Below are 27130 nucleotides of genomic sequence, written 5' to 3' on the forward strand. Positions count from 1 at the left end.
TGGAAGCTGCAGAATCCCTCCACCTGATCGCTGAAACGAACATGTGGGAATCAATCATTTATAATCAGGCTCTGGTTAATTGCTTGTGCCAATCCCAGCGACACCAGTGAGGGGCAGGAACAGAGGGAGTGACGTTACGATGAGGAGACATTCAAAAGTGGACAGTGAAAGAAAAGAGCAACAATAATCTGCCCTTGTTTGAAATGTTCCACCACTTTGAATTTCCATTTCCGTTGTCAAAGCAAACAGAAGAGGAGTCAGTCTGAAACCTGCGGCTCAGCCGAACCTGCTGGGCGTCGTTCAGCGGTGAAATTGCACAGAAGATGAGCCCATAATATTCCACAGATTTGGATTTTCACCGAAACGCCTTCACGTCGTCGCCGGCACGCTGAGCCGAACACTTCAACTGCACTCGGGGGGGATTCTTCTCTCATTTGTCTCGACAGGTTTTACAAATCTTTATGATTCTGAGTTTTGTAATCAGTGTTTTAAAAGAGCGTCGAACACGGTGGAGTTGTTCTCATTTCTGTGATCAGATTTAGATTCACAGCAGTTTGTCCATTGCTTTGTTCACTTCTTCTAAAATGAACAAAACAAAAAACACACAAATCTCTTGAAAAGAAACCAAGAAAGAAATATTTAAAATAAATACCCGACGGTAGGATGTAATTTTTAAATCACTCTACACTTCACGGATAAATGCATTTCCTGCTGTTTCTGCTCATGTGGCTTCAAGTTGGGATTCTTCTTATTTATCGTATTTCTTTTATTGGCTCGGTTGCTGTTGAGCAGCTCAGGTTGACGTCTCCCTGCAGGTGAGGAGTCGTCAACACGATTCACTTCACGTGGAGACGATCAGACTCAGTGGGTTTACTTCAGTTCAATTAAAGCTCCGGTGTCTTCTGTCAAACTTGGGAGGAAATCTGCAAAACCATTAAACCATTACACAACAGGTTCAACGTTAAAATAATATAGAAAACAAAGCTGAAACATGATTATTATTATGTTTATTATGTTTATCTCATGTATTAAATTGAGGAAAGTTACAGTTTCTTTATCCACACAGTCAAATGCTTCATGTAATGTGATTTATTTGTCTGCACTTTGCGTTTATTGATGATGTTTCCACCTCTAACTAAGCATGATGACTTGGATATTTGAACTTCCAGTGTTTCCCGGTGCAGTCTTTTATTTTTACTCACAGTGAAAGTGCACATAAAAACACATAAATACACATTTGTGCTCATTTAAGACCCAAAAGGAAGAAGCTTATTGAGAAAAGCTTCCCCTGCAAGTCACAAATACATGCATTCTGCAACTTTAACTCCAAATTCTGATTATTTTAAGAATCCTAACTCTTTTCTAGGTGTATTACTGATTATTCCCAGTGGAGTTCATGACGTGGACCCTGTGGACAGGTGCTCTGCAGACTCAGGGTGGGAGGAGCCGTCTCGTCACACAGATTCTCTGCAGCTGGACTCGGTGAATTTAAACCTCTCACACTCGCTCAGGCTCTTTTGTCTCCTCACCTGTGTTGTTCTGTTGTGTTTATAATGTGTAGAAACTTTGAAAAACTCAATGTTATGTTCTCTTAATTAGACCAAACATATAGAATCACTGTTTTCACTGTGTGGGCTTCATTTGATTTGTTGGAAACTCAAACCTTCACTGTCTCTGTCCACTTCTCTCCAGCTCAGCCTGCAGAGCAGAGTTTAAGAGTTAAACATTCAGCGACTCCTGATGGTTAAATCAAAATGAGTCCGTATGGAATCATGTTTTAGTTTTTCATTATTCTCCGGGTTTCCTTCTCCTCCAGTCTGCTGAGGAGCTTCTGATCTCTCTTTGACCTTATTCCTGTCATTTCTCACCATTAATCTCTGGTGAGGAACATTTGTCAGGATAAAGAGCTCCTGTCCTGAAGTGTCTCTCCTCCTCTGTGCCCTTCCCTGCTCATAACTTAAATTCTAACAGCCCCTCTTCGTCCAGACGCCCCTTCGCAGCCTCCTCCTCCTCCACATTTCCCCCCCCCGTTGCCAGCCTCTCCCTGCAGGGCCGTATCCAGGCCGGAGCGGTGCCATCCCGGAGCCACCGGGGGGGTAATTTGTCTTAAGCTCCGCTGCTCCTCGGAACAGACGACGGAGCTCAAACGGGCAGAAGATAATAAGGAGCCTTCCAGCGCTAATCCTGCCGAGGGTAAACCGCAGCAGACCCAGTGAATCATCCCCTAATGCCAAGTGGAAAAACACACTCTGCTGGAGACTGACGGGGGGGGGGAGGCCGAGGAGAGAGGAGCAGGTCCGTCTGACACCAGGAGTTAGAGAGCGAAACTGAAAAGTGCTGCAGGGCTTTCTCTCCCTCTGATCCTCCTCTTATCCGTGTCTCCATTTCTTCCTCTTTCTCCACACTTTCGTTCATATGAATACCCTCCACCTCTTTTCTCCTCTTCTCCTCCCCCCCCCCGCTCAGCTCACCAGTGCAGCGATGGGTAGTTTTCTCTCTTTATCTGTTTAAGCTGCAGCAGAAACACGAGCGTCTGCTGTCGGCTCTTTGCTCTGAGAACCGATCGCCTCCTGAGCGGAGCAGCGTCAGAGTCTCGGAGGTTTTTACAGTAACTTCACACTCGAAACTCGACTTCAGAGGAATAATCTGCTCGTTCGTTTTGTTTCCTTCGTTGTTAAAGGATCTTTGATCAGTTTAATCTGGAGGACAAGTGGCTGTTTGTGTAGAATCAGAGATCAAGATCATTTGGCTTCACTTTGTCGTGTCGTCCATCTTTATTTAGAGTCCACGCACTTAAAAGATAAGAGGACGAATGCATAACCTTAGAATTTGAGAGATTGAACGGTATATTACATTCAAAGGACGTCATTTATGTCAAAGTATGAACAGTAAATACATCAGGACTTTGTCTTTCTGTGACAGTGTCAGCTTCAGATTCTCTTTTCCTACATTTTGGATCAGTTTCCTCGTTATCGTTACTGCTTTTGGGAATAAAACCAACATCCAGGGCAGATCCAGATGTTGATGCTTGAAGCCGTGTACCAACTGGAAAAATTGACATGGAAGTTTAAAAATACTGTTGATTAATACGTGAAAATATCTTTTATTTGGGTCCTTGTCAACTGGCACATTTTTATTTGATAGTCACTTTAACCTGGAGCCACAAACGCATCAAAGGCAACATCAAAGCATCGTCGTGCGTCCCGCTGCAGAAACACTCAGGAGACGCTGCGACGATCACGTCCTGCTTTCTCTTGTTCTGACTCAAAATTATTCAAGACGCCGACTTTTTTCAAGATGTTTGTTGACGCTGTAGAATTCGCCTGTGTGCAGTTTCAGTCCTGCCTGCTCTGCACATTTTATTATTAACGGCGGTGACAGACACCGACGCTGGTGATTTGAAACGAGGCAGCGAGGCGGACTGAGGTGAGCTATGATCCGCGAGGTGTTAACTACAGATGTCAAATAAGGCAGCGGATAGAAAAGAGAGGGCTGAATGAAAAAGATCTGCTTCCCGTCCCTGATAGCTCCCGTCTCATCTTCTTCACGTTGACCAATTTGTTTCCTTCATCCCAGGAGAAGAAGCCCCAACGCTTCTTTTCTGCTCTGACTGGAAATATAGAGTGTGGGACGATGGCACAAACTGGATCTGACAAATTGGACGTGACACGCAGAGTATTAAGAATCCAGGACCCTCACAGCCAACGCCACTTTTCTCCAAATAGAAAAAAGCAGCAGAGGGACTGGAGGGGAAATGATAGCGGAGCTGAGAGCAAGTAAATATGAAGTGTTTGTCAAATCAGAGCAGGGACGTGTTGCAGCGCCGGCTCCGGTCCCTGTTGTTCTTACGTAGCTGCCAATCCACTGAACTCCGGCAGGAGCGTCTTGTTTACCGGCTCACTTTACTTTGTAGGAGATGGAGAATGTGCGGAGGCGACTTCCTGCAGATGAAGTGAATCTGAAAGTCTCATTTTGAGTTTTGCAGGTTTAAATGACAGAGATGTGTCCTGACAGTTGAGCTTCAGGATTCACTTTGATTGGGACAAACCAGAGCAGAGAGACAGTCCTTTGAGTCGGGAACGATCTGCTGGTTGCTCAGGTTTATTGCCGCAGTTGCTTTATATTTTCTTTTGATTCTTTTTGTAAACAGTTTCTCCGCCGCAGCAGCGACTGTGTTTGACCTGTTTCAGGCTCCGTTTCTACCGGTCCTGAGGCCATCGATCTGTTTCTGCCTCTCGGCCCTAATAGATGCACCGGGGAGGCTGCGTCGGTGTGACGGATTAAAGGAGGTCATACTCCAAACAAATGTGTCTCATCCTGGGAATATGCATCACGCTGCTGTGTTTACGCTGCGGCCCTGACAAGATGCTTTCTCACGATTTCTGCCCTCTCAAATCCACCTTCATCCCGGCATCAGCCTGACACACGGCAGATAGAGACATGCCTCAGACCGCGGCGTCAAGGTTATTCAGGCGTGTAAACTGCTGCACTGCCCTCCAGCAAGATCCGGGATGGCGGGGGAAGACAAGTTCAGTCGATTTCAAGGCGACACATGAAGCTCAAACTTCCTCTCTCTCCTCTCGAGTGGAAATATCAGCACAGAACTACAGAGGAGCGACGGTCGGGCTCCCGTGTCCTCACATCTGTCCGGGGAGTTTTGTCCGAGAGGTCGTGACTCAACTGGACTCTGTGGAGTCAGAGGTGACGAGAGATGCGTCGCTCCTCTCCCCGGGAGGAACTAGGTCTCAGAAGGTCAATGTGAGGCCGTGAGTGTGTGTCGTTGTGTGTCGTTACGACACCAGCGAGGCTGCGGGTCAGCGTGAGGACAAACTGCAGAGAAGTTACAGACGCATGAATAAATACGCAGCAGAAAGTTGATGGGAGACTGAAAAACAGAACTTCGTTGTGTAGGTTGTCAGACAGATATTTCTGGATCGTAACGCAAACATCAAGACTCCAGACGTACACACAGGGGAGAAGCAGGTCATAGCAAGATCCTCTCTCGGCTAAACTCTGGCTCCCCCTACAGACGGGGTGTGTAACTCACTGTCGTATACGAGTCTGTGGTCTGAGCCTCCTTGTGCACGCAGCCGATAATAAACATGGAATATTCTCATTTTCCTGTTTTTCAGGTGAGAATATTAGTAGATTTGAATGTGACTTTTTCCCGCTGCCCTCGAGGCCTCTTGTAACGTCTCAGGTTGTTTGTGAGACCTTCAGTCATCTTAATAACTTAATTAAGAGCCTCTCACATCAAATGAGATGATACATGAAATAAATGAGCTTTCATTAATGCGGCAGATGTTTGAAACAGATGTTCCACACAAACACGACCGTGGAGAGATTTAAAATTCACTTTTTTAAACCTACAAAAAACTCAAGGATTTTCTTTGTTTCACAGAAGCAAAGAGACAAAATGTGCTTCAATACCTAATAATGAAGACATTCCTCTTGACCGTTGAGTTGCTAATTCACAAGATTTACAGATACGACAATGAATCAAATCTCTGATCAGCCTCAGGTGGACCTGACTTCGGGTCAAAGGCCCGAACACCCGAAGACGCTTTCAGTCACGACCTCTGCAGGATGTGCAGGGAATAGAGTCTCGAATCTGCTCATATGACTCATTGGATGGATCATAACTCTAATGTCTTTTAAATCATCTTCAGCTTCAGTGTCTGGGAACAGAAGCCGAACTAACACTCGTGCTTCTCGGTGGTTCTCCGCCTCTTTTATCTCTGCTGCCGTGCACGCAGGCTATTTGCTGTATCTGTGCTCCCTCCTGTTGAGCCCGTCTGATCAAAGGATAATTACGAGTCTTCAAACACTGTTCGTGTTCTGATGCGTGTGTTAAAGGAGGAAACTCGTCAAACGCACGTTTCCTGCATTCCAGTGGAAAGAGCCGCTGAAAGAGTTTCTGCTGTTGGGGAGAAGAGAGGAAACAAAGCAGAGACACTCGATGCATTTCAGGACGTTTCCGACGTTGCTGATTCTCGCTGCTGTTTATTGTGGTGGCAGATTCAAGCCTTTCACACGTTTGAATATCAACTTACTTCGTGTAAAACCTATTTTCTTCAAGTTCTGTATATTTCGAAGAATTTGTATTTGTGGCCCCGCCTCTCAACCAAGCATTAAAGATTATTTGTAGAATCCGATTTAAACGTGAGCCGCGAGTAAAAAGTCGACGCTTTCGAAAACATCTTCGTCCAAATGTGAAGTGACACGTGAAGCTTCGGCACACGTCCAAACCATAACCTCGTGTGTGTGTGTGTTCGTGTGTGGTGTTGAAGTCTGAGATGGGGACAGACAGGCGGGCGGGCTGATGGCTTTGACTGTGGGGGGTTAGTGAAAATGGCTGCCCTGGCGCTTTCTCCACAACTGATAGATTAGACGAGCCGGAGCGGGGCTGTGGAGAAAAGCAGGCGGCCTCACGCTGAGCGAGCCTCAGAGCACGGTTCATTTCAACTGGGAATGAAAGAAAGCGTGTGTGTGTGTGTGTGAGTGTGTGAGTGTGTGTGTGTGTGTGCGTGTGTGTGTGTGTGTGTGTGTGTGGAGGGATGCAGGTGGTTGCTTGTGTTTGTGTGTGCATCATTTTTCTTGTCTGCCTTTTATGATTGTGAGCTTAAAAAATGCACCGCTTGCAGAAAGCTGCTCGCAGGCCTGCGTGATGATGGCACAATAAAAGGTTTCTCCAGTCAATACTCCAGCGTGCGGGCCAATCATTTGCACAGGGCCATGCATCGCTGGGAAGTATCTGAATCAATAAGTGAGTAAATAAATTGAAGCGCCGATGGGACAGACGAGGAAAAGCGTCGGCGAACGGCAAACGTGTCGGAAACGGAGAGCGAGCGCTTTGCTACGGCACCGGAATTCATTTCAGTAAATAAATATCACAACACGCGAGGCGGCTTTAACCGTTTGTGTGCAAACTAAATCCAGATTCCACTTTACTGAGGTAAAAACACATTGATTCATGTATTCCTTCCACATGCACCACAAGGTCGATCCTGGTTCACACAGCCCTGTCACCACCGACCGCAAATAACCTGCCACAAATCTAATCAAGAAACAATCTCATTGAGGATGAAGAGTTCTGCTGCTAGAAAACTTCACTTAATCGCTCTCCTGTCACCTGACGATCAATATCGTCTTCAACGAGTTTGAAGAATCTGGGAGAGAAGAAGAAATTTGACATTGCACCTGGAAAAGAAGCAGCAGGTGTCAGGACGGATATTATCCAGCTTGTGTCTCCTTGTGAACAGATGATCAATTCGAGCTGGAGGAGAAAATGTCTGATATTTGACGCCCAGCAGGACGTCGGGGGGGAAGAGAGGGAAGCGTCTGAGGGTCGTTCAGGACGGAGGAGCAGGGATTTGAGTAATTACAGGTGCAGTGTGGGAAAAGAGCCATTTTCAGTGGAGTGAACCGCTGGCGGAGATCTGGTGTCAGCGGAGGTCACCTGAGATTTCATGGAGTGAGGAGGAGACAAGAGTCGGGAGGAAGTAAAGGTTTAAACAACTGAGCCTCGGCAGCTGAAATCAGGGAGAGTCAGAGGAGGTGAAGGTGGAAAACGTTTGATTGGTTCCTTTTTATCTGGAGCGAAATTAGCACCTGATGGTTGAGTGGTGTGAATATGTAATCAGCCCCAAGCTGAACTGCAGATCAGTTAAAAAGACTTAGAAGTTATTAAAAACCCCAGTTTATCTCCAATATTCAGCAGGAAACTGTTAAAACATGAATAATTCTACACAGAGTTCTGTGGATTTTTCTACAGCTGCAGCTCTTCTGGTTCAGGAAGCAGAGGATCATGGGTAATATCCAGTGTTTTCCAGTTTGTTTTTTCTCTACATGAAAACCTCGTCGTCGCTCGGACACGGAGCGCAACAGAGATAATTACCACGTGCGGCAGCAGAGGGCGCTGTTACTCGGTAAACATTATATAAATACATGCTTTAAAGATTCATGTTGCTAGATTTCTACTTTGGACAAATCATTTTCAAATGTTTATAGCAACTTGTTGATCTTGTTGAACAAAGTGCATCATTAAAATCATCGTCAAATGATTTTCTGCACAACTTCACTTCTGAGCAGAAAACAACTTAAACGAGGATGTTAAAAGTTACGTAAGAAGACAGAGGAAAAGCTTCACTGATCATTTCACCTCCACCACTCCCAGTAAAGAGGCTTCAACAGGCTACGCTCTCTGCCGACTCTTAATTCTCTTGGCAGGATTCCCTGCGATCCCTGACACCACCTCCTCCAAGATGAGGAGACACTGACGAGCACGGAGAGACAGACGAGTGAGGAAAACCAAAAAAACGTGTCTGTTAAATCGGTAATTAAGTCGGAGCCTGGCGAGTCAATCCGGGAGGTAAAATGCAGCGAGTGTCAACGAGGGAATCAGGGTATTGTCAACGTCAGAGGCGGGTTTCCAGGAGCGAGGGGGGGGGGGCACTTCAGGTTCCTGCAGCTCGAGGAGGAAGGAAGCGGCACTTGAAGAGAACAATACTCCAGTTCAAAGAAAAGCACGAGGAGCCAAGTGCTCGCCGCTGATGAACCGTAGCATCTGTTGTTTGTATCCCATCGTTACCTCGGGGGACGTCCTCTGTGAGGAAGATGAGACAAACACACGGGAGCCGGTGTGTTCATTTCAATTAAAAGGCCCGTCCCTCTTCCTGTACCGTCCCCGGGTGAGCTCTCCAACTTTGTGCAGTTAGCAGCACTCGTCCTTCACAGCAGATGTCAGAGCTGGTTCAGGATCTGTTTTTCCGGGCCGCTCGGGGGGCAAAGGTCACGGCGTCAGAGCGAGGAGTGTCGTGACTGGAATCAGGCTGCGTGTGTCCGTGGTGTGGACGTGCCGGCCGGAGAAATTAACAATCAGGGAAGTGATGATCGTCATTTCCTGAGCCGGAGGCCGAACGGACCCAGATAAATATCAGGATGTTTTAACTTCAAGCAGCTCGTGCAAACACAGATCTGGTGCGAAGAGGATTCTTGTGTTTTGAACCTTTTTTTACCACGTGATTGAAAAAAAACATCATTAATACTTAATATTAATCTGGTTTTGAGGTTTTAAGAAAACGATCTGAGAAGAAGTTTATACTTTTACTCTGGTTTGTATCTCAGACACACAGAAGCTCAGACGTGGTGAACATCACTTCACACAGGATCGTGTTTCCCTTTGAGTTGAAAGACGCTCAGATGCTGATAACTCTCATTTCTGATGTGTGAAGAAAATTTTATTTCCTAAAACTGATTTGTATGATGTTAGACTTGAAATATTAACATGAACCCAAATTCTATAATCAGTAAAATGTATTTATTTTGTGGAGCACATTTTATTCTAAGGATTCATTTCTTCTTAAATGTGATTATGAAGATGGACGACACGTCTCCACTCGTCCTGTTGTGCACTTTGCCAGTGGAAAGTGAGTTTTTGAATAAATACTTGAATAAATAATAATCAATTCAGAATCTATTTCGGTGATTTCACACTGTTACAGGCAGGAGTTAAAATCAACATCTCCTTTTATAAATCGTCAAATTCAAAGACCCTATTTAAAGTAGGGTTTAATTCTGAGTGTGAGTTTCTGGGTTTATTAATCGTGATTTGTTTTTTCAGGCACAAGGTTTAAAAAAATGTCATAAAAACCTCAATCAACTGACGCTGGTCCCCAGAAAAGGATCAACTCCCGAATTTCACGAGTGTGGATTGATTGGTTCTGTTCTGCTGCGTGTCGGACGCTGTCAAAATGCAAATTAGGTATTTTCCTACGCTGAAAAACCCGGCGGCCATCAGTTACACACACACACACACACACACACACACACACTAATTAACCTGTCATCACCTGCACTCCGGAGGAATGATCACGAGTAACAGAATTGATTCCGCCGCTCGTCTGCTCGCTGAGTTCTCCCGCTAAGTGCGAGTCGTTTTTTTCTGAGGCCGTCACGTTTCAATTTGTCTGATCGTCGTGGGGTCAAACCGAGCGACAGCGGGAGCGAGAGCTCGACATGAAGGGACCTAATGTAATCAACCAGATCGAAGAAATAAATGAAAATGTATGAATGTGGAAATAAGATGAACAAACGTGTGTATCCCAGAAATTGGTTCTGTGCCATCTTGTTCTGGTGACGTCATTTAGAGCCAGAATAACTGGGTTGTTCTCTAATGTTACGTTATTAGTGTCAATAACTGGAAGTTTCCATCCAATAATGACAATTTAACAAACGTGGATATCTATAATTTATCATAAGGACAATGATACGCAATATATCGACGTATACTGGACTTTTGTTGTGTTGCTTTCGATGAATTTGACATTGTGATGATTATCGTTTTATCGCTCAGCTCTGGACGTGAAAACCTTCTCAGCTCTACGTCTCATGTACGTCTTCAGTGCACCACGGCTCAGATTCAAATAATAATAATAAAATAAACACCTCAGCAGACTGGCAGCGTGAACATCTGCAGGAATAAGTCGTTGCCGTCACTTCAACACGGAGCAGAGTCTCAAACGAGCGTCTCAGTTCGGCGCTGAGCTCAGGACGTCGTGTTGCCGGAGGCGGCACGTGCACAGAACTGTGTATTTCACACATGAGCAACATCCCATTTACAGCACAGCTCAGAATTTCCTGTGATCCGTCTCCCTAAAAGCTGAAATGACAGTTTCTCCCTGGGCTTTTCTGCACTTTGTATCAGAAAGTCAGAAACGTGTTCACAGTGCGCGGCTCTGTCTGCCTGAACCTCGCCCTTCTCCGTGCATGCTGGGTAACAGACCTTCCTCTAATCCCGTCGCATTTCCAGTTTCCCAACATACTCTGGGACTGTTCTCTGAAAAATTGATATTGCTTTTATTCACGCCGTTGCACACTGTCACCCAACACTGCCTCCGACAAATAGGAACCATAACTTTCTCTGCTTTATTTTTTTTTTTTTCTCAGCATGAGGAAAGAGTCTCTTCTGCTCCCGGGCTGAAACGGATGAAAGTCTCCAGAGCTGATGCAGAGAATCCACGAGACGTCCCCGAGCGCGGCGGCATAACGCAGTGATACCAGGAAACAGTTCCCGACACTTTACTGATGAAGAGAGGAATGCAAATGAGGAGGTGAACATCCAGGTGTTTGAGTTTTACACGAAGATGATTAAAAGCTAGAATAACCGCCCTGTGGTCGTGTTCCTCCGTGAACAAGAACAGCTTTTCTGACCTTTGACCCAACAGATCTCATCCAGGTGAAGGATGGAGCCGCTGGCAGGACGCCACGTATTCATTCTGCAGGAGAACAGGTTTTGGTTTCACAGAACATCGACAATTAAATATATATAATTACAAATCCAGCCCGTCCAGATAATGTGCAGGAAACATTCTCCCTGTTCTCAGTCACAGAAGAATCGATCAATCCAAATCGCAGAGTGCCGTTGTGTTTCCTGCTGCTCCCTCCTCTGTTCCTGCTCCTTCAGCTTTTCACCCTCTTTCTTGTAGCTTTTCATCATAATAAAGGTTTTATTTACTCGTACACTTGCAGAACGCGTTGTGCGATCATTAAAGTAGAGACGTGATCATTAGGAGCGAGCAGAGCTGGTTGTGTTGCGGCCGGTGACGAGTGCGGTCATCATTAGCTGCTGCTGTGAGGAGTCGAGGTGTTTTTCTGCAGTCGGTCCCTGCGGAGCGTTAATTGCCTCCTTGACACTATATCCATAAATACTTGAGGAGAAAAGAGGAAACAAAGACTGTGAAATATGGGACTTCAGCAAATGAAGCCACAGAATCTTCATTTATTTTAAAAACAGGAACGTTTAAGAGGTTTGTTTATATCTTGAGCAGGAAATGTCAAAATGTTTCTCCACAAAAAGCTCATTTTTGGTTCCAGGTGTAAAACATCAATGACAAACAAGTGAAATGTAAAACAAAGACGGAGCCGTGGTGTTTCAGATCCAGAGCAGTTTGCTTTAATGGTTCATCAAAAACAGCTGCTGCTCGAGTCGCCGGAGCCGACGTGAGCAGGGAACTACAACAGGAACTGGAACAGCTTCACGAACACACAGGCACAGAAACGACAAACCTCCGCTCTACCTCCTCTTTCCTTTTTCTTCTTCTTCTTCTTCTAGTCATCGTTAAGTTTCCGTAAAAAAAATTTCCAACAGGACAGTTTTCTGAATTTATAAAACAGCTACGACAGAGGACAGAGGTTTTACAGATGTTGTGACTCAGAGGATGAAGAGGATGTCGAACATTAACCTTCGCTGATCTCTGAAGTGTTTGATGTTGCACAGAAAAATCCAACTTTATCCCTTAATTCCTTTGGTGCATAACAGAATTTTACAGCTTTTGCCTTCATTCAATGGTAAAATCACACAAATACAAACAATATAAGATAATAGCCCCATATATTAGCCCCATAATCTATTGCATCATATAACGTGTCTTATTCATGAAGGTAAACGACTTAAATTTGGTTTATTGAACACTGAGACTGGTTTAAATAGCTGTGGTGGGTTTGGATCCAGTTCTGCTCCAATTTCTCACATTTAATTAAATGCTTATTATTTCAGACGACTTTATTTATTGAGACGTGAAGAGGATCTCAGCAAATAAGTGTTTTCAGAAATTACCAACCCGATCTTTAAAGGTGTTCACATCTTCACTGCTTCTGAACTTTCTCGTACAGCGTTGGATTTATCGGTTCTGGTTTTATTTGTCCTGGTCGTTGAGTTTCAATATCAAATTGTAATATCAATATCAACTTCTTTAATATATTTCAGGGTTGTGAGCATCACAGATTGAATCCCAACATCAGGCAGGTGTCTCTAAACGTCTGTCGTTGAATCCCATGAAAACACATTTTTAAATGTGTTACAACAGTTTTCCAAGTGGAGGCTGATGTTTAAATAATGGATGACAGAATAAAATGTCTTGATGGCAGATTGTTATTATAGTTTTGCACAAATACTCAGCATTAATAAATACATTACAATACAGTGACGTGTTGTAAAGCATTGATTAAATGTGTGTATTGCTCATAAGGGGTTTGTAGTAATTAACGGCTTATCAATGAACATTAATTAAAACTTTACAGATCAATAATGTCACATTAATGATGTGTCGGGTTGCCAGGTAGGCAGTGCAATCATTATTATGAACTGACATGATAGAGGATGATGACCACCAGGTAAAACCTTCCTCAACCTGAGAACCTAAAATCACTTAAATGGCTTATTATAGAACTATAAAACATTATCAAAGCATTAATAAAGACGTCGTTTAAGACGAAGAATGTTTTATTAAAAACTGACATGTCACACCACGAGAGATCCAAAAAGAATATTCATGAATCTTTTATTTTGAAAGAATTTTCCTTTATCTGCGAGTTATATTGGGTGGAAACCGAGCCGGAAGAAAAAAAAACACTTCAACCTCAATTGCTGAGAAATCATGTTTTTCGAGCTCGCTGCGCCAGGAGCTAAAAATATTTCAACTTTCGGCAGCGGAGCGCCCGACTTCAAACGGGCTCTCGACGGAGTCTCATAGCAACAGCAGCAGCTGAACTCCACCGGCTGCAGCTGCAGAGTCGTGGCTCAAACGCCTTTTCAAAATCCATGTGCAGGGAAACTTCCAGCTGCAAAAATGGATTAATATATAAATTCTTAATTTAATAAGATCCCAGACTCTTCTGTGTGTGAAGAGGATTTTCTCAGGACTCGTTCACACCTTGTTTGGTTCCGAGCTTCAGACCCTGAACCTCAGGTGTGAAAGGTTCCTCAGACCAGAAGAGATCCGGGTCTGGATCCAACTGAACCGTGGGTCTGTTGGTTTGCAGAGTGAAAACACAGGAGGTTGATCAGAATGAAACTATGGGACAAACACATGAAGCTTGATTCAGACTCTCCGGTGTGACAACGTCAGAATCTGCTTTGGCGGCAGATAGTTTTATTTTGAAAGATGTCGCGGGATGTCGAGTCAAATCATATTAAACCAAACTTTAACAAAATCGAGGACTAATATTTTTGAGCGGAGAAACTTTTTAAGAAGGTGAAATTCATGTGGAAAATCAAAGTCCATGAAAAGAAACGAGCAGAACAATATCAAAAAGAGAAGAAAAGTTATTTTTCAATGAACAAGTGTCAGTAGTTATTTATAACATTTTGGTGCAGTTTATTTAAACACTTTTTAAAACCGTCTTTCCTCGCGTGGTGTCACTGGCGTCACGGCGACGCCGAGCGCCCTGAAGTGTGCTCACTTGTCTCCCATCGGAGGACACACGTCCACGAAGAGACAAAATCATCAGAGAAAAATTACAATCGTTCTGTACACGACGAGGCTGCTGTACAAAAGAGTTCACCCTGTTTGTTAACGCTGTACAACCACGCTGTAAACAAAGTGTTGGTCGACACGTGAGAGTGAAAACACAACGCACACGTCCACCCCTGTGCACGAGAGGTTCGAAACCAGATCAATCAATATGTCCGTCGTTAACCGCAGCGCCCGCCCACTCCCGACCCGCCGCGGACCCGCTGCTCGCACACACCGACACAAACCACCGCACTGCTGAGCCCATGTATCCTGCAGTTTCCTAAACGAAGGGGGGTGTTGAGATGAGGAGTCGAAGGTGTGCGGGCGGCTGACGGAGGCTTCAGAGGACGACCGGTGCGAAAGAGGTCAAATACGAAATCGTGGGAAATCACAAAAACGGACGAAAAGTACGACAAATGTGAAAGCAAATTTGTCTGTGTCAAATTTAGCTTCGTTTTACTTTGAAAGGTTCAGTGTGTAGAATGTAGTGACATCTAGTGGTGACACTGACACACTGAACCTTTAAGGAATATTCTTGACATTTTGGTTTATTGGCTTTTCTCGCAACAAGTTCAAATAAGAAAAACAGCAGCACATGTGCATTCAATTCTGAGCTATTAGCTTAGCTTAGCTTTAAGACAGAAAGCAAGGGGAAACGGATTAAATATCAAATGTGCTAAAATGTGCACGCATTTCATTTCGGAACTATTTTAAAAATGTAAAATTGTAAAGTTGTGGTTTGTGTCGAACGTTTCTTTTTTAAATTGTTGCAAGTTCACCAATTGTAAGTATTTTGAGACATTTCTTTGTTCGACAGCCTGTGGATTTTTGGCGGTTAGCATCCTGCACGTCTGTTCATCATCATTTTTGAAGTTTTTTTCAAGCAGACAAATATATTAATTTAACTGCGCCGCTGGAATTGCCAGTTTTTCCTTTTATCAATCATTTACCAACACACACTTGATCTGATTCATATATCTCAAACCCAAACCCTGTGTCTTTATGATACTCGGGCACGTGCCAACATTACAATCCACAATCCACTGTACTTTTTGACGAACCTGTTTCTGACTCCGTGGAATCGTTCTGAGTAAGAAACAGATTCTGTACGAAACAAACAGAGATAAAGTAAAAAGCTGTGTCGATTTGTTTTTTCTTTCTTTTCAGGGATTCACAGTTTTCAGTTGGGGCCGAATGTGGATCCTGCCGGGTTCGTTCCTGCAGCAGCGGAGACCAGAGAGCGGCCAGGTCCGGACTCTCTGGTCTGCAGCTCCAGCTCAGAACCTACACTCATCTACACAACACGACGACAACTGATGGACTTCTACAGACCACAGACTAAACAGGCAATCCAACTGGCTCAGACACAACCAATCAGCCGGGAGGGAAACCAATCAGCTGACCAGAACCAGGTTCGAAGTACTTCCTCAAGCGTTCTTTCAAAAATGTTTCCAATGTATATTTCCATTTAGTCTCGAGAAACAAGGACCGTTGAGATTCTCCTCTTCTCCTGAATCCCTCTGCTTCGCTCTGTAGTTTCCTCGGACGCCCGGGATGTGAGTTCATTCCGGTCTCCAGCCTCGAGGAGACGCACACGGCCGGTGGGGGAATCCAGGGTGGGTGGGTGGGTGGGGGGGGGTTTTGGGGGTCCTGCGTCAGTCCGAGCAGCCTCCCCCCCCCGCCCTCAGCCGCAGGAGATGACCGTGAAGCGTTTGGAGATGCAGGACATGTTGTGCAGCACGATGCCCAGGAGGAAGAGCAGCACGCAGGCCACCAGGATTACCGTGCACACGCCGGACCACGTGGAGCCCTTCCCGGCTCCTCCCACCGGGCCGGTGACTCTCCTCTCCATGTCGCCGCCGTCCAGCCCCACGGCCTCGAGACCCATAGCCAGGCCCAGAGGCTGCTGCTCGGGCATGGTCACCACCGTGACCCCCTTCTGGTGGCCGCCGGGCAGGAAGCGACAGCCCAGCTCCCCCGGCAGGCCGAGCCCCCGCTCCTTGGCGAGGGGCAGGGGCAGCATGTAGCAGCCGTTGCTGGGCAGGCGGATGAAGACGGGCGTGTGCTCCGAGGCGTGAGGGATGGCGATGACCGTGATGATGTCCGGGTCGTCTGGGAGCTGGGAGACGGACAGCCCCGGCGGCAGCTTGGTGACGCCGCGACACCAAGGACAGCGAATCTCCTTCTGGGTGCTGCGCATCTGGGTCAGACACACCGAGCAGCACGTGTGTCGGCAATCCAGGAGCTTGGGCCGCCGCCGGGGGCTGTAGTAGTTGAAGCAGATCTGGCACTCCAGAATGGAATCCTGGGAAAGTGTCTCCATTTTCAGGAAAACGTTGGTCCCTTGTGATCTTCACCAGCAGATAATTGAAGTGAACGTTGAGTCACAGACAAACAGATCTAGTAGAAACGTCCCACGGCTCCACGTGAAGTGAGGAAAGAACAGCTGAGGTTTGACTCCAGCGTCGACGAGTTCACAGCCCTGTGGCGTCAGCGGGGTCGTCCATCTGCAACAGAGGAGAGGACACTGATGAGACAATCTGAGGAGGTATGAAAGAAAAGGCAACGACATTTCATTTGTTACATTAACTGTATATTGTTTTATTTTATTTCTATTTCCATGTTTGACAGGAAGTTTATGTGCTGGCTTGAGATGAAGTCCCAAAATTAATCTGTGAGAGTTTCACACTAATCCTCCTGGAACAGTCTCCGTTAAATACCATTAATCCCAGAAGAAGAGTCTTCACCACTGAATCATTTTCTCCGACAGCGTTTTTCAGATTTGAGTCTTTTCGAGCTCCTCGTCTGTGACAGACGTAATTCTGCTGTTTGACAGACGTTCAGTTTTAGTCATAAAAAGTCAAACAAGTCATTTGGAAGAAATAAGCTTCCTTTGCTGGTAGTTGTATGAAGTATTACGAACCATGTTCAAGAGAAAAGTCATTATTATGAGAATAAAGGTATAATTTCATTATTCTGATGTATTCAATGTATTTAAAAAAGCCTTAATGAGCAGAGTGAAGCTCAAAATGAGACGGAATATGGAAAGGTGCTGTACTATTATCGTATGTACTTAAGTATTATGAAAAACTGAAACTGTTTTAGAATATATTTGAAACTGGAATATTCTTCCAGCCCTCCGAAATTTCAGAAGTAGGATTATAAAGTAGCAGGAAATGGAAAAACCTTACAATTGTGCGGAAGTTGAGTAAATGCACTTCGTTACTTTGCACCCGTGTTTAAAGAGATGAATCTAGTTGTAACGGCCCTTTGCTTTCAGGAAGAGGAACAAGTGGAACTTCACAGACGATCGATCTCACTTCCAGTCCCGAATGAGACAGAGGTCAAACTACCACAATGCATCATGGACGATGTGGAGTCATTAACATGCACGGCACACATCGTGCACATCAGCCGGCAGCTCGCTGCAGCAGGGGGCGAGGTCACGGGACCCTGCGCCTCAGTATCTGTTAAGTATGGATAATTCTTTAAACCGTCTCCTTCAGGCCACAGACTCCATACACAAATTATTCCTCCTCCTCTTCTTGCATAATCACGTCTACCGTGTTAATCCATGCGGAAGCTGTGATAGTTTGCCTTTACAGATGATTAAACCCTGTCAAAATAGCACCGAGGAAACAATGAATACCAAACAGGGGCCCTGCCGACTTTGTATTTGATTTTTTTGCCCAAATTGTCAAGTGTGAAAACTGCTGAGGACGGAAGACGACTCGATTTTTCAGTTCCCTCGGCCGCCGTCTCGACGGAGCCGCTCTCCCTCCGGGCCCGACTGTGGGCAGACAGCTCGAGTGAGAGGTGAGACAGATGGAGGCGGTGATGGGAATGGAAAAAAAGGTGACCACTGATTTCCCTGCAGCTTCGTACATCTCGGTCTCTAATCAAAAACAAGATCGCAGGCAATTAAACCGCTCGCGGCGCCCCCTGGGGAAACCGATTTGGCAATGACAGATTAGGGCGTGTTCACACCAAGCTTGGAGCAGTTGATTCCGTCTGGAATTCTTTTGGTTCATGTGGATTTCACGAGAGGACGATCACATGTGACCCTGGGAGGTGAATAACTGCACAGAGGCAAGGTGCAGGATTAGGTATTTTATCTCCGTAAAGCTTTGCAGCAAATACAAGGTGGTCTACACGACCTTCGCTGTGTCCTTCAGCTTGTTCTGGGGGGTCCCGAGGTCGATCCCAGACCAGATGGGATACATGAAGTATAATCCCTGCCAGCTCCTACGAGGTCTCCTCCAGGTTCCCCTGAATATAACATCTCCTGAAAACACCTCTTTCAGAGTGAAGAAGCAGAACTTCAGCTCCAAACTCGTTCAAAATCCATTCCTGACTGTGTTTACTTTCAGAGAGGCACCGATACAACCGACAGATCTCGGGGGTCCGTTGGGTCAGGACAGAAAACCGGGGCCCGAGCTACAGGGGCCGATGTTTGACTGCATAAGAATCACGATGCAGTTAAAATGCTTGAGCAGAATTAGAACATCAGTGAATCCTCGTTAATCTGCATCATCCACTTCATCACTCAGCCTCATGAACGTCTCCATTCTCCCCCCCGATCCGAGACAAAGTCGAGGGAAAGTGCGTAAAAAAAATCCTGGAGTTTTAGCAGAAGGAGTGAGGAAGACGAGCAGAGGGAGGCAGAGGAAGAGACCTGCCCTTGAGGGGGCGAGGCAGCCGTGGGTTTTACTGAATCCTTTTCCCAAAGATAAGGATTAGCTTTGATCTGACATAAACGCTTTGTGGCTCAATATTCCCATAAACCCAGTCGCTCCCTCCTCTTCCCCTCTTCCCCTCTGAATGAAAAGCTTTTCCTCCTCCACTTCACACCAATTCTTCACACTTTCCTCCAGGTAACTTCTCGTCCCTTCTCACCCCTCGGCCGTTTCCTCAGCTTCCTTTCCACTCTTGTCAAGGACGAACATGCAGGCGACAATGAAAGTAACGAGGTTTGATGATTGCAGTTGGTGATATTGTTGTTCGGCAGCTGTTTCCTGTGCATGCAAAGGGATTTCTGACGTTTTTTAAACAACTTCATGTTTTACTCTTTAGAATCAAAGGATCCTTTAATCACTGGAAGCTAATCAGTGCATCTTTGAGTCCAAGAGACAACGGCAAAGTTTTAGTAAATTCCCTAAAGGCAGAGTTGAGATATATCCGATTCAAAAGGTCGAGAACACGTGAAGACCGTAACCTTGACCTTTGAACTTCTACCCACCACATCTCATCAGTTAGTCCGTGAACATTTGAGCCAAATTTCAAAACGTATCTTTCTCTCCTCTGTTTTATTTCTCAGCTTTCGTACGACGTCCGTCAGCGTCTCTGCACGACGGCAGCGGTGACTCACACGACGGCAGAAACGATGACACTGGATGTTTGTTTCTGTCTCTTCTCCCAATTCACTACAGAAAATAACACGCGTGCTCTCGGGGGTGGGCTCCGAGGTCACGGAAACAACAGCGAGAAGCAACTACGGCTCGAAACTAAACAATATGATTTATCGGTTCAACTCAGCTGTAACCAGGGCAACCTGGTTTACCGGCGAAAGCTCAGTTTGACCCATTTTCTCTCACACCGACATAGAAACATCAGAGGAAGGACGCTGGTGAGAATAAGAGTCCGGTTCGAGGAGATACACAAATCAGAAGAAACATTCCTGCAAAGTTTTAGGATTTAAAAAAATGCATTAATACACAAATAAGCCATAAAAGGTTTATTTATAAATGTAGAAGTTTCTTAATAATTCCACCAGACTGTGAAGTGGCGTCACCAGCAGAGCAGGGAAGGACGCATGATCTGGTGATGATGCAGAGTGACCAGGCAGCGGCCTCCAGCACCCCCCCTCCAGTGGGAGGAGCCAACAGAAAACACACACACACAGACACACAGACACACACACAGTGAGTGACTGAGTAAAAACACACACTTCTATACACACACACATTTTCCCTCAGGGCCTCCACACACAATCAGCCGAGGAGAAAGTGCTGTCGTCCTCGCAGACAGAAGTTAAAAATATCCGCCACAGGAGTGTATACACACACACACACACACACACACACACACACACACACACACACACACACACACACACACACACACACACACACACACACAGGGATCTGGGATGAATCCGGAGTTGAACCGGTGAAATGTCCCCGAGACGATGAAGATGATGATGAAGATGATGTTGTACAGTGTGATTAATCTGTTTATGAAGTGAAAATAAGATTCCTTGTAATGTAAAATATGTTTTTAAGGTCATGATGATAAATAAACAGCATCATCTCGGTTCTATTAACGTCCAACTGGGCCTGGATTTTTATTTCTGTATTGGAAGGATTTCAGAATTTAAAATCTTTTGCATTACATCATCTTCTCTTCAACCTTCATCATATATTCACACACACACACACACACACACACACACACACACACACACACACACACACACACACACACACACACACTCATTCTAACGACAGATAAACGCACTGAGCCGTGATCACATGTGTTGGTTTCATGAGCTGAAATATGAAATAGATTTAATCCGTCTTTTCAGCGGGTAAGAGCCGATGTGGACGATTAATCTCAAACATGGGACTTTTGCAGCAACATGTATAAACGCACGCCAAATTAAATGTGTTGTCATGGCGCCTGAGCCGCGACTCGCTCGAAGCTGCAGAGTCGATTTCATCGCCCACTCATCAAAACTTTGGATGGAAGTCAACACGTCTCCAGAACAGCAAGTTCACGCAGGAGCTGCAGGAGCTAAAGGGTAACAGCAGCTTTATGCTTCACTGTGTGTGTGTGTGTGTGTGTGTGTGTGTGTGTGTGTGTGTGTTAATCTAGAAGTCATCAATTAAATTAAACTGCAGCCCATTTTTCATATACGTTTAATGTTAACTGCTCAGGCGAGAAGGACGAACAGTCTGTCCTTAAAGGAAGGGTACAGGGTTTACAGTGCAGGTCTACTGTGTGTGTGTGTGTGTGTGTGTGTGTGTCTGTGTCTGTGTGTGTGTGTGTCTGTGTGTCTTTGTCTAGTTGTGATTCAACCTGGATACTGGTGCATGTATTCGTCTTGTGCTTTGGCTTCAGCCTGTGACACACAGCCGGTAAGAGGATGCTCTACTCCTACATGTGTTTAAAGCCTGGTTCCTTTCAGACATGGTTTATCGAGCTGTGACCTCATCCAACACCTTTTAAAATGAACTAAAACGAACCGAACCTCCTCGTCCAACATCAGAGTCGCTCATGTTTGATGCTCCTGTGGCCGATAGAGGTGAATCTCTGCAGCTGCAACATCAGACAGAAACCAGACGAGTCTGGGACTAACACATGAGTACCTTTGTTCAGTGATGCCTAATGAAACTGCTTTTTGTTATAGTGCGTTTGGGCTTTTTCTCTCCACCAAATGTGGAGCATATTGTCATTGTGTGTGTCTGTGTGTGTGTCTGTGCGCGCCTGCAGACGGAGCCCCTGATAGAAACCTGTGCAGTCGACCACTGCAGGACACATTATGGCAATTTCCAGCTTGAGGAGCCAGCGAGCGTCAGAGCTGGCAGAGCCGGCTGGACGGGCCTGGCCCCCACAGATGTGCCCGAGCGAGACGCAGCGCCACACTGACTCCTGCAGCGCTGGGACGCCGCCCGACCAGAGACGACTGGCAGAGTGCGACCGCGAGCGACCGCGTGCGACAGCGTGCGACAGCGTGCATCCAGCGCCTCTCTGCAGATATTTGGCTTCATTCTCTGGAGCAAATATTTGAGATGCAGACAAGTTTTACAAAAATGCAACAAGTAAAAAAAAAAGATAAGAGAAGCAGCACTGGTTGAAATACCTCTGACAGTCAGAATGTCTTTTTACAATGTTTCTCATTATTGTGACAGACCCCCCCCATGCCTATTCCCAGGGGAACAGATGCTGAATCTGATACTGATACCACAAATGCCTCAGATATGATCCAATTATAATATATATTAGCTGAAATTTTGTATTCCCAGAAATCACGTTTTTTTCGCTACTCTTAAACAGCGGCCGAGTGATTTCCAGTCTGTTAGTCCAACAGGTAAAATGACGTGTAGAGCTTTTAAATCCACTGGTATCGGAATCGGGAAAAGACAAATGTCATTGAAACGTCTAACATCCTTAAACTGAAGAAACAAAATGTATAAAACCGAGTTTCAAGCTGACGTTGAGTCAAGTTTCTAGTTTTAACTGCTCAGACGTCAGCAGAGTCGTGTTGAGGTGATGCTTTCGCAGCGATGATGGAGTCTCACAGCAGAAAATGATCCATCGATCTAAAACATCAGCAGTGAGTCTCTCAGACAGCGGGGGGGGGGGGGGGTCTCTCTCTGCTGAGACTCAACCCACATAAAACAAGAAATCCATCAGACATACACCAGGAGGCAGTTTCTCCGTTTTCAACAGAATGAAAAAGGGTTTTGAGCGAAACAGGACTCGCTGTGATTGTTTTAATTTCTGTGGGGAAGTGGATTCAAACCGCTCCGGTGTGTTTCCACCTCTGAGGCAGAAACACACTCAACATAACTACTCCAGTTTGTGTATAAAGCTCAGTCGGACTGTGTATTTATTTATTTTCTCAGCTGACATCTGTGTGAGTGAGTGAGTGACAGGCCGACGCTCCTGCACTGCTCCCATCAGTCCTCAGCGAGGTCACGCAGAGTCCAAAAAACTCTCCCCGGCGAAACAAATCACGGGCCCCGCTCCGCTCGCTGATGAAAGGCAACCGTGCGCCGAGAAACTGCAATTTTCAAAGCAGATGAAAGAGGTGGATGCTGTGATTTCAGCAGCCGGAGGCCTGATCTCCATCTGCAGATTTGAATACAGATCCAGGAGGTCTGAGATAAAGGAGCACGGCAGCTCCGCCCGGACTTCAAACAGCACTGACACTTTTAATTAGGCTAATCTGAGACGACGCTGCTCCAGGATACGATTGCAAATGAGGATTATTTAACAACTGTTAACCTTGGAACAATGATGCTGTCACTGTTTGTGGAAATGACTTCATTCAGGTTGTCAGGAACAAAGATGGCTCCTTTTTAAAAAAAGCCCTTCCTGAGCGAGGGGTCTTCAGAGTGTGGGACGTAATGTGCTTTTTCGATTTCGTGCCAGAAATCATTTTGTAGGAGCAGGTCTCATTCCTTCAAATGGAGTATATCTCTCTGTGGAATGAAACCCTTTGATTCACTTATTAAATAACAGCTCACCACAGAGAGGGTGATGAATTAAGCTGCTAAGGACGGGCCTCGGGGCGTCGTTCCTCCAGAGGAGACGGCTCCAGAAAAAAGAAGAGCAGCGTTTGTGTGATCTGCAGAATCTACCTGTTCGTCTGCTTCTTGCTTTGTGTGGTAAATAAGACTCGTTCCTGCAGAAGTTGAACATTGTGCGTCTATCCAGCAGGAGAACACGCAGCGGGCGGCGAACGCACCTCAACCCCTGCTCCTGATCATTCACACATCAGCAAGCAGCACAGCAGGAGTGTGTGTGTGTCTGTGTGTGTGTGTGGGCGTGCATGCATGTTGTCTGTTAGCATTTCCATTGCACAGCCTTTAAAAAGACCCAGCTTGAGTTTCTGAGAAGCTCAGCAGGTTCAACATTCAGGGAAAAGGAAATAAAAATAAAAAACTTCAAACTGCACGATTACACATTCATGGCACGCAGCGTCTGCTGTTCAACCTGCACCTCCGCTCGCACGGCGCTCGGACTTTGGGCGACGCTGTGAGCTAACGCTTTCAAAGGTCTGTCAGTCAGTCGGAAGCACAGCCGGGGGGACGGAGCATGTTGCTAGGAGACGCAAGTCGTCAAATCGCTGCTGCTCTGTCAGAACCTCGCTCTGAGGCTCTTGGACCACAGGTGGCGGAGAAGTGACGAGGTGACGGCGCCGCACGTTTTCAGGCTCGCCCTCAAACTGCTTCGTGTCACCTTGTCACCGCCGACCCCTCAACGTCCCCGGTGCTGTGACACGTTAATCACGGGGCGAACCCAAACGACGAGGCAGACACACACATACACACAGACACACACACACACACACACTGACGCTCAGATCTGTGTTTCAGGAGGAAAACTAAGTTGTCAGGCGGAGAGAATCGGCAGCGAGCCTGAGGAAACCACGGATAAGCCTCCCTGGGGGAATGTCTCTCTGATGTACTGTCGACTTTAGTGTCTTTAAACATCCTATGTCAACTTATTTTCACTTCAACTTTAAATTCTGGAGCAACTATTCACATCCACACACGTGTTCAACCACAAAACTTTGAGGTAAACATCTGTCCTCTGGAAACTAAATCTTCTTTTCCACATTATTTCTCGTCCATTTGAACTAACAAGCAGTTTAATAACGTACTAATTATATACATGTCAATGTGGGATTTGAAGGAAGCTACTGAACAAACAGTTTACCTGCAATTACTGCAGAAAAACTACATGTTCAAAATATGTTAAATAAACGTCAGGAGACAACAAGCAGACGCCACAAACTCACCCAGAAGAAGAGAGAGAATCCGACGCCTGAATCATAAAAAATAATAAACACAAAAATGTGCAAAACATGAGACAACATGTCAAAGTCCAGCCGCTCCACTCAGACTCGTCCTCCCGAGGCCTGAGGCAGTAAATGAGTCTTTAAACCTGTTTTTCTGGAGCAGCTGTTTGGTCATGTGTGTTTTTACTGAAGCGTCCCGGGACACACCCACAGTTTGTTTGTTTTCCTGCTGCGGGTTACAGAGCGAGTCGCTGCTGTGGGCGGGTCACGCCGCGGTAAACGCACGCCACCGTTCAACGGCAGCTTCACCTGAGAGAAGACGCCGTGACGCCAGGAAATCACAGCCGAGAAGATCCTGCTCCGACCTCATGAACAAGACCAAACCTGAAGAGTAAAGACTTTAAACTAAGTCAAAAGAATATTTAAGAATAATCAGCATTTCTGAGTTCATTAATCCTGGTATCCCAACATGCATTTTTTGCTATGGCCACTTTTCTTTAAAACTCGTCTTTATATTAATAAAAACACATCGCTACTCTCTCGAATGTGACATTACACACTGTAGAATATCCCTGACCCTTTAATAAGAGGCTCACGACAGCTTCAATATTATTAAATAAAGTTTAACCTTCATACATTAACTTTCCCTGCTGTATTAAACGCTGGATTATTTCCCTTCAGCACCGACGCTCTGCCCATTAGCTCCGATCGTGTTGAAACCTAATCCATAACAGCGACTTCCCACTTAATGCAATCAAGACTTCAAATGCCAATTAAACGAGGGGGAAATGTAATTCTGACTAACGTGGAGGAGGAAGCTCCAGCACCGTGACGAGGCGGCGGGCTGATGTGTGCTGTTGCCAGGCGATGGGAGGATGGAGAACAAAAAGATCGGTTTCACAACCAGACAATAATCACATTTCAAACAAGGTCCTTGAGAATGTAGTGAAGCAGCCACGGCAACCTGCAGAGTCCTGGGTGCTCCGTAATCCACGCTGTGCAAACAGACGGCGAAGGGGACACAGGAATCAGCACAGAGCAAATAATTACCCTGCTTAGTTTTCCATCTGAGATCCGCCAGCGTCTTTATCACCAACACAAAGATGATTCATGTGGCCACTGTCTGCAGCGCCAGCTCGATCTCAGCCCGGGGATTTCTTCAGAGTTTAATAATTGGATTAGATGTTGCTCCACTTTTTGACTTTCAGAATTTTGTCAGAGAGGTTTACCTGCAGAAAATATCGGGTCGGGCATCGGCAACTGCGCAAATCTGTGAGCCCGACCCAATCCCACATCTTTGAAGTGTGTCAGGACGCTTTCACACCTGCCTCGTTTGGCTTGGACCTCCGGAGAAATTAAACCAGCGAAGTCCATTTGAATTACCTACAGACGAAGCTATGACGAGATCTGGCTGCCGGGGAGGACAGTAAAAACTTTATGGGTGTTTTGACGGCACAGCGACTTTCAGCGGCGTTCTTCTTCTTCTCTTACCACAGTGTGATGGAGGTCTTCTCTCCGTGCGACCAGGTGATAGACGGGTCCGGGATGCGGTTGCTTGTCGCAGCGGGTGAGGAGAAGCTGCTCGTCTGTTCCCTAAAGAAGAGGAACATCCATTAGTGTCATGTCTTCTACATTCAATCAACTTGAATTGCCTCTGTGAAAGGCTTTGACTCTGTGTTATAAATAAAACAAACACAACACATGAATGTTAATGTTGTGACGTGTAAATCAGCAGCTGTCTGCGAACAAATGCATCAAAACCACTTAAAATGGGATGATGTGTTTCCCCAAGTGACCGAAATACAAAATGTGTCAGAACAAAGATTTTAGCAGCAGCAGGAGGACGACGTGCTTTAAATTCTGATGGATTGATTAACCTGGTTAGAATAAACAAGATAAAACAACACGCGGTCAAGTATTGATCAGCAAATAACCAGGAAACATTGATGGACTCCATCTGTGTATTGATTGTGAATTGCAAAGTCACAATCCATCATCATTGATTTTTCTTACCCTTAAATATCAATGAGGAATCAATCGGGGCTTTTAGCTACGAACGACAGCACAAGCGACATTTCGGGGATTACACAAACTCCCAGTTTCCCTTTTTACTTTTTTCTAATAATTCCAACTTTCAAGCAAGAGATTCGTCTCCATCCTAATCCTGCGTCCTCTGAGTATAAACCAATTAGGAGTTTATTTTTAATCCCTCTATTTAAAGTACAAATTGAAATCTGGACAACAAAGAGAAGCGAGCAAACAGCAGAGGAAGTCGGCAGAAATCATTCAGCAACAGCTGCAGCGTCCC

General features: G+C 45.6%; 1 protein-coding gene across 2 annotated transcripts in view; it reads right to left on the reverse strand.

The window, feature by feature from the left end:
* Positions 1–11930: 11930 nt before the first annotated feature.
* rnf152 (ring finger protein 152) overlaps positions 11931–27130 on the reverse strand; it is a 36817-nt gene continuing 21617 nt past the window's right edge. The window contains exons 2-3 of one of the 2 annotated variants that reach the window (XM_035142914.2): positions 26314–26415; positions 11931–16801 (exon numbers count right to left, since the gene is read on the reverse strand). In XM_035142914.2, coding sequence (XP_034998805.1) covers positions 15979–16617 — 639 coding nt within the window. In that variant the 5' untranslated portion in view covers positions 16618–16801; positions 26314–26415 and the 3' untranslated portion in view covers positions 11931–15978. Of the gene's footprint in view, positions 16802–24822; positions 24972–26313; positions 26416–27130 lie in introns of those variants that run through there. The other variant, XM_035142918.2, reaches the window with a different exon arrangement.

Source organism: Hippoglossus stenolepis, chromosome 19, assembly GCF_022539355.2.
Source record: "Hippoglossus stenolepis isolate QCI-W04-F060 chromosome 19, HSTE1.2, whole genome shotgun sequence".
NCBI lineage: Eukaryota > Metazoa > Chordata > Actinopteri > Pleuronectiformes > Pleuronectidae > Hippoglossus > Hippoglossus stenolepis.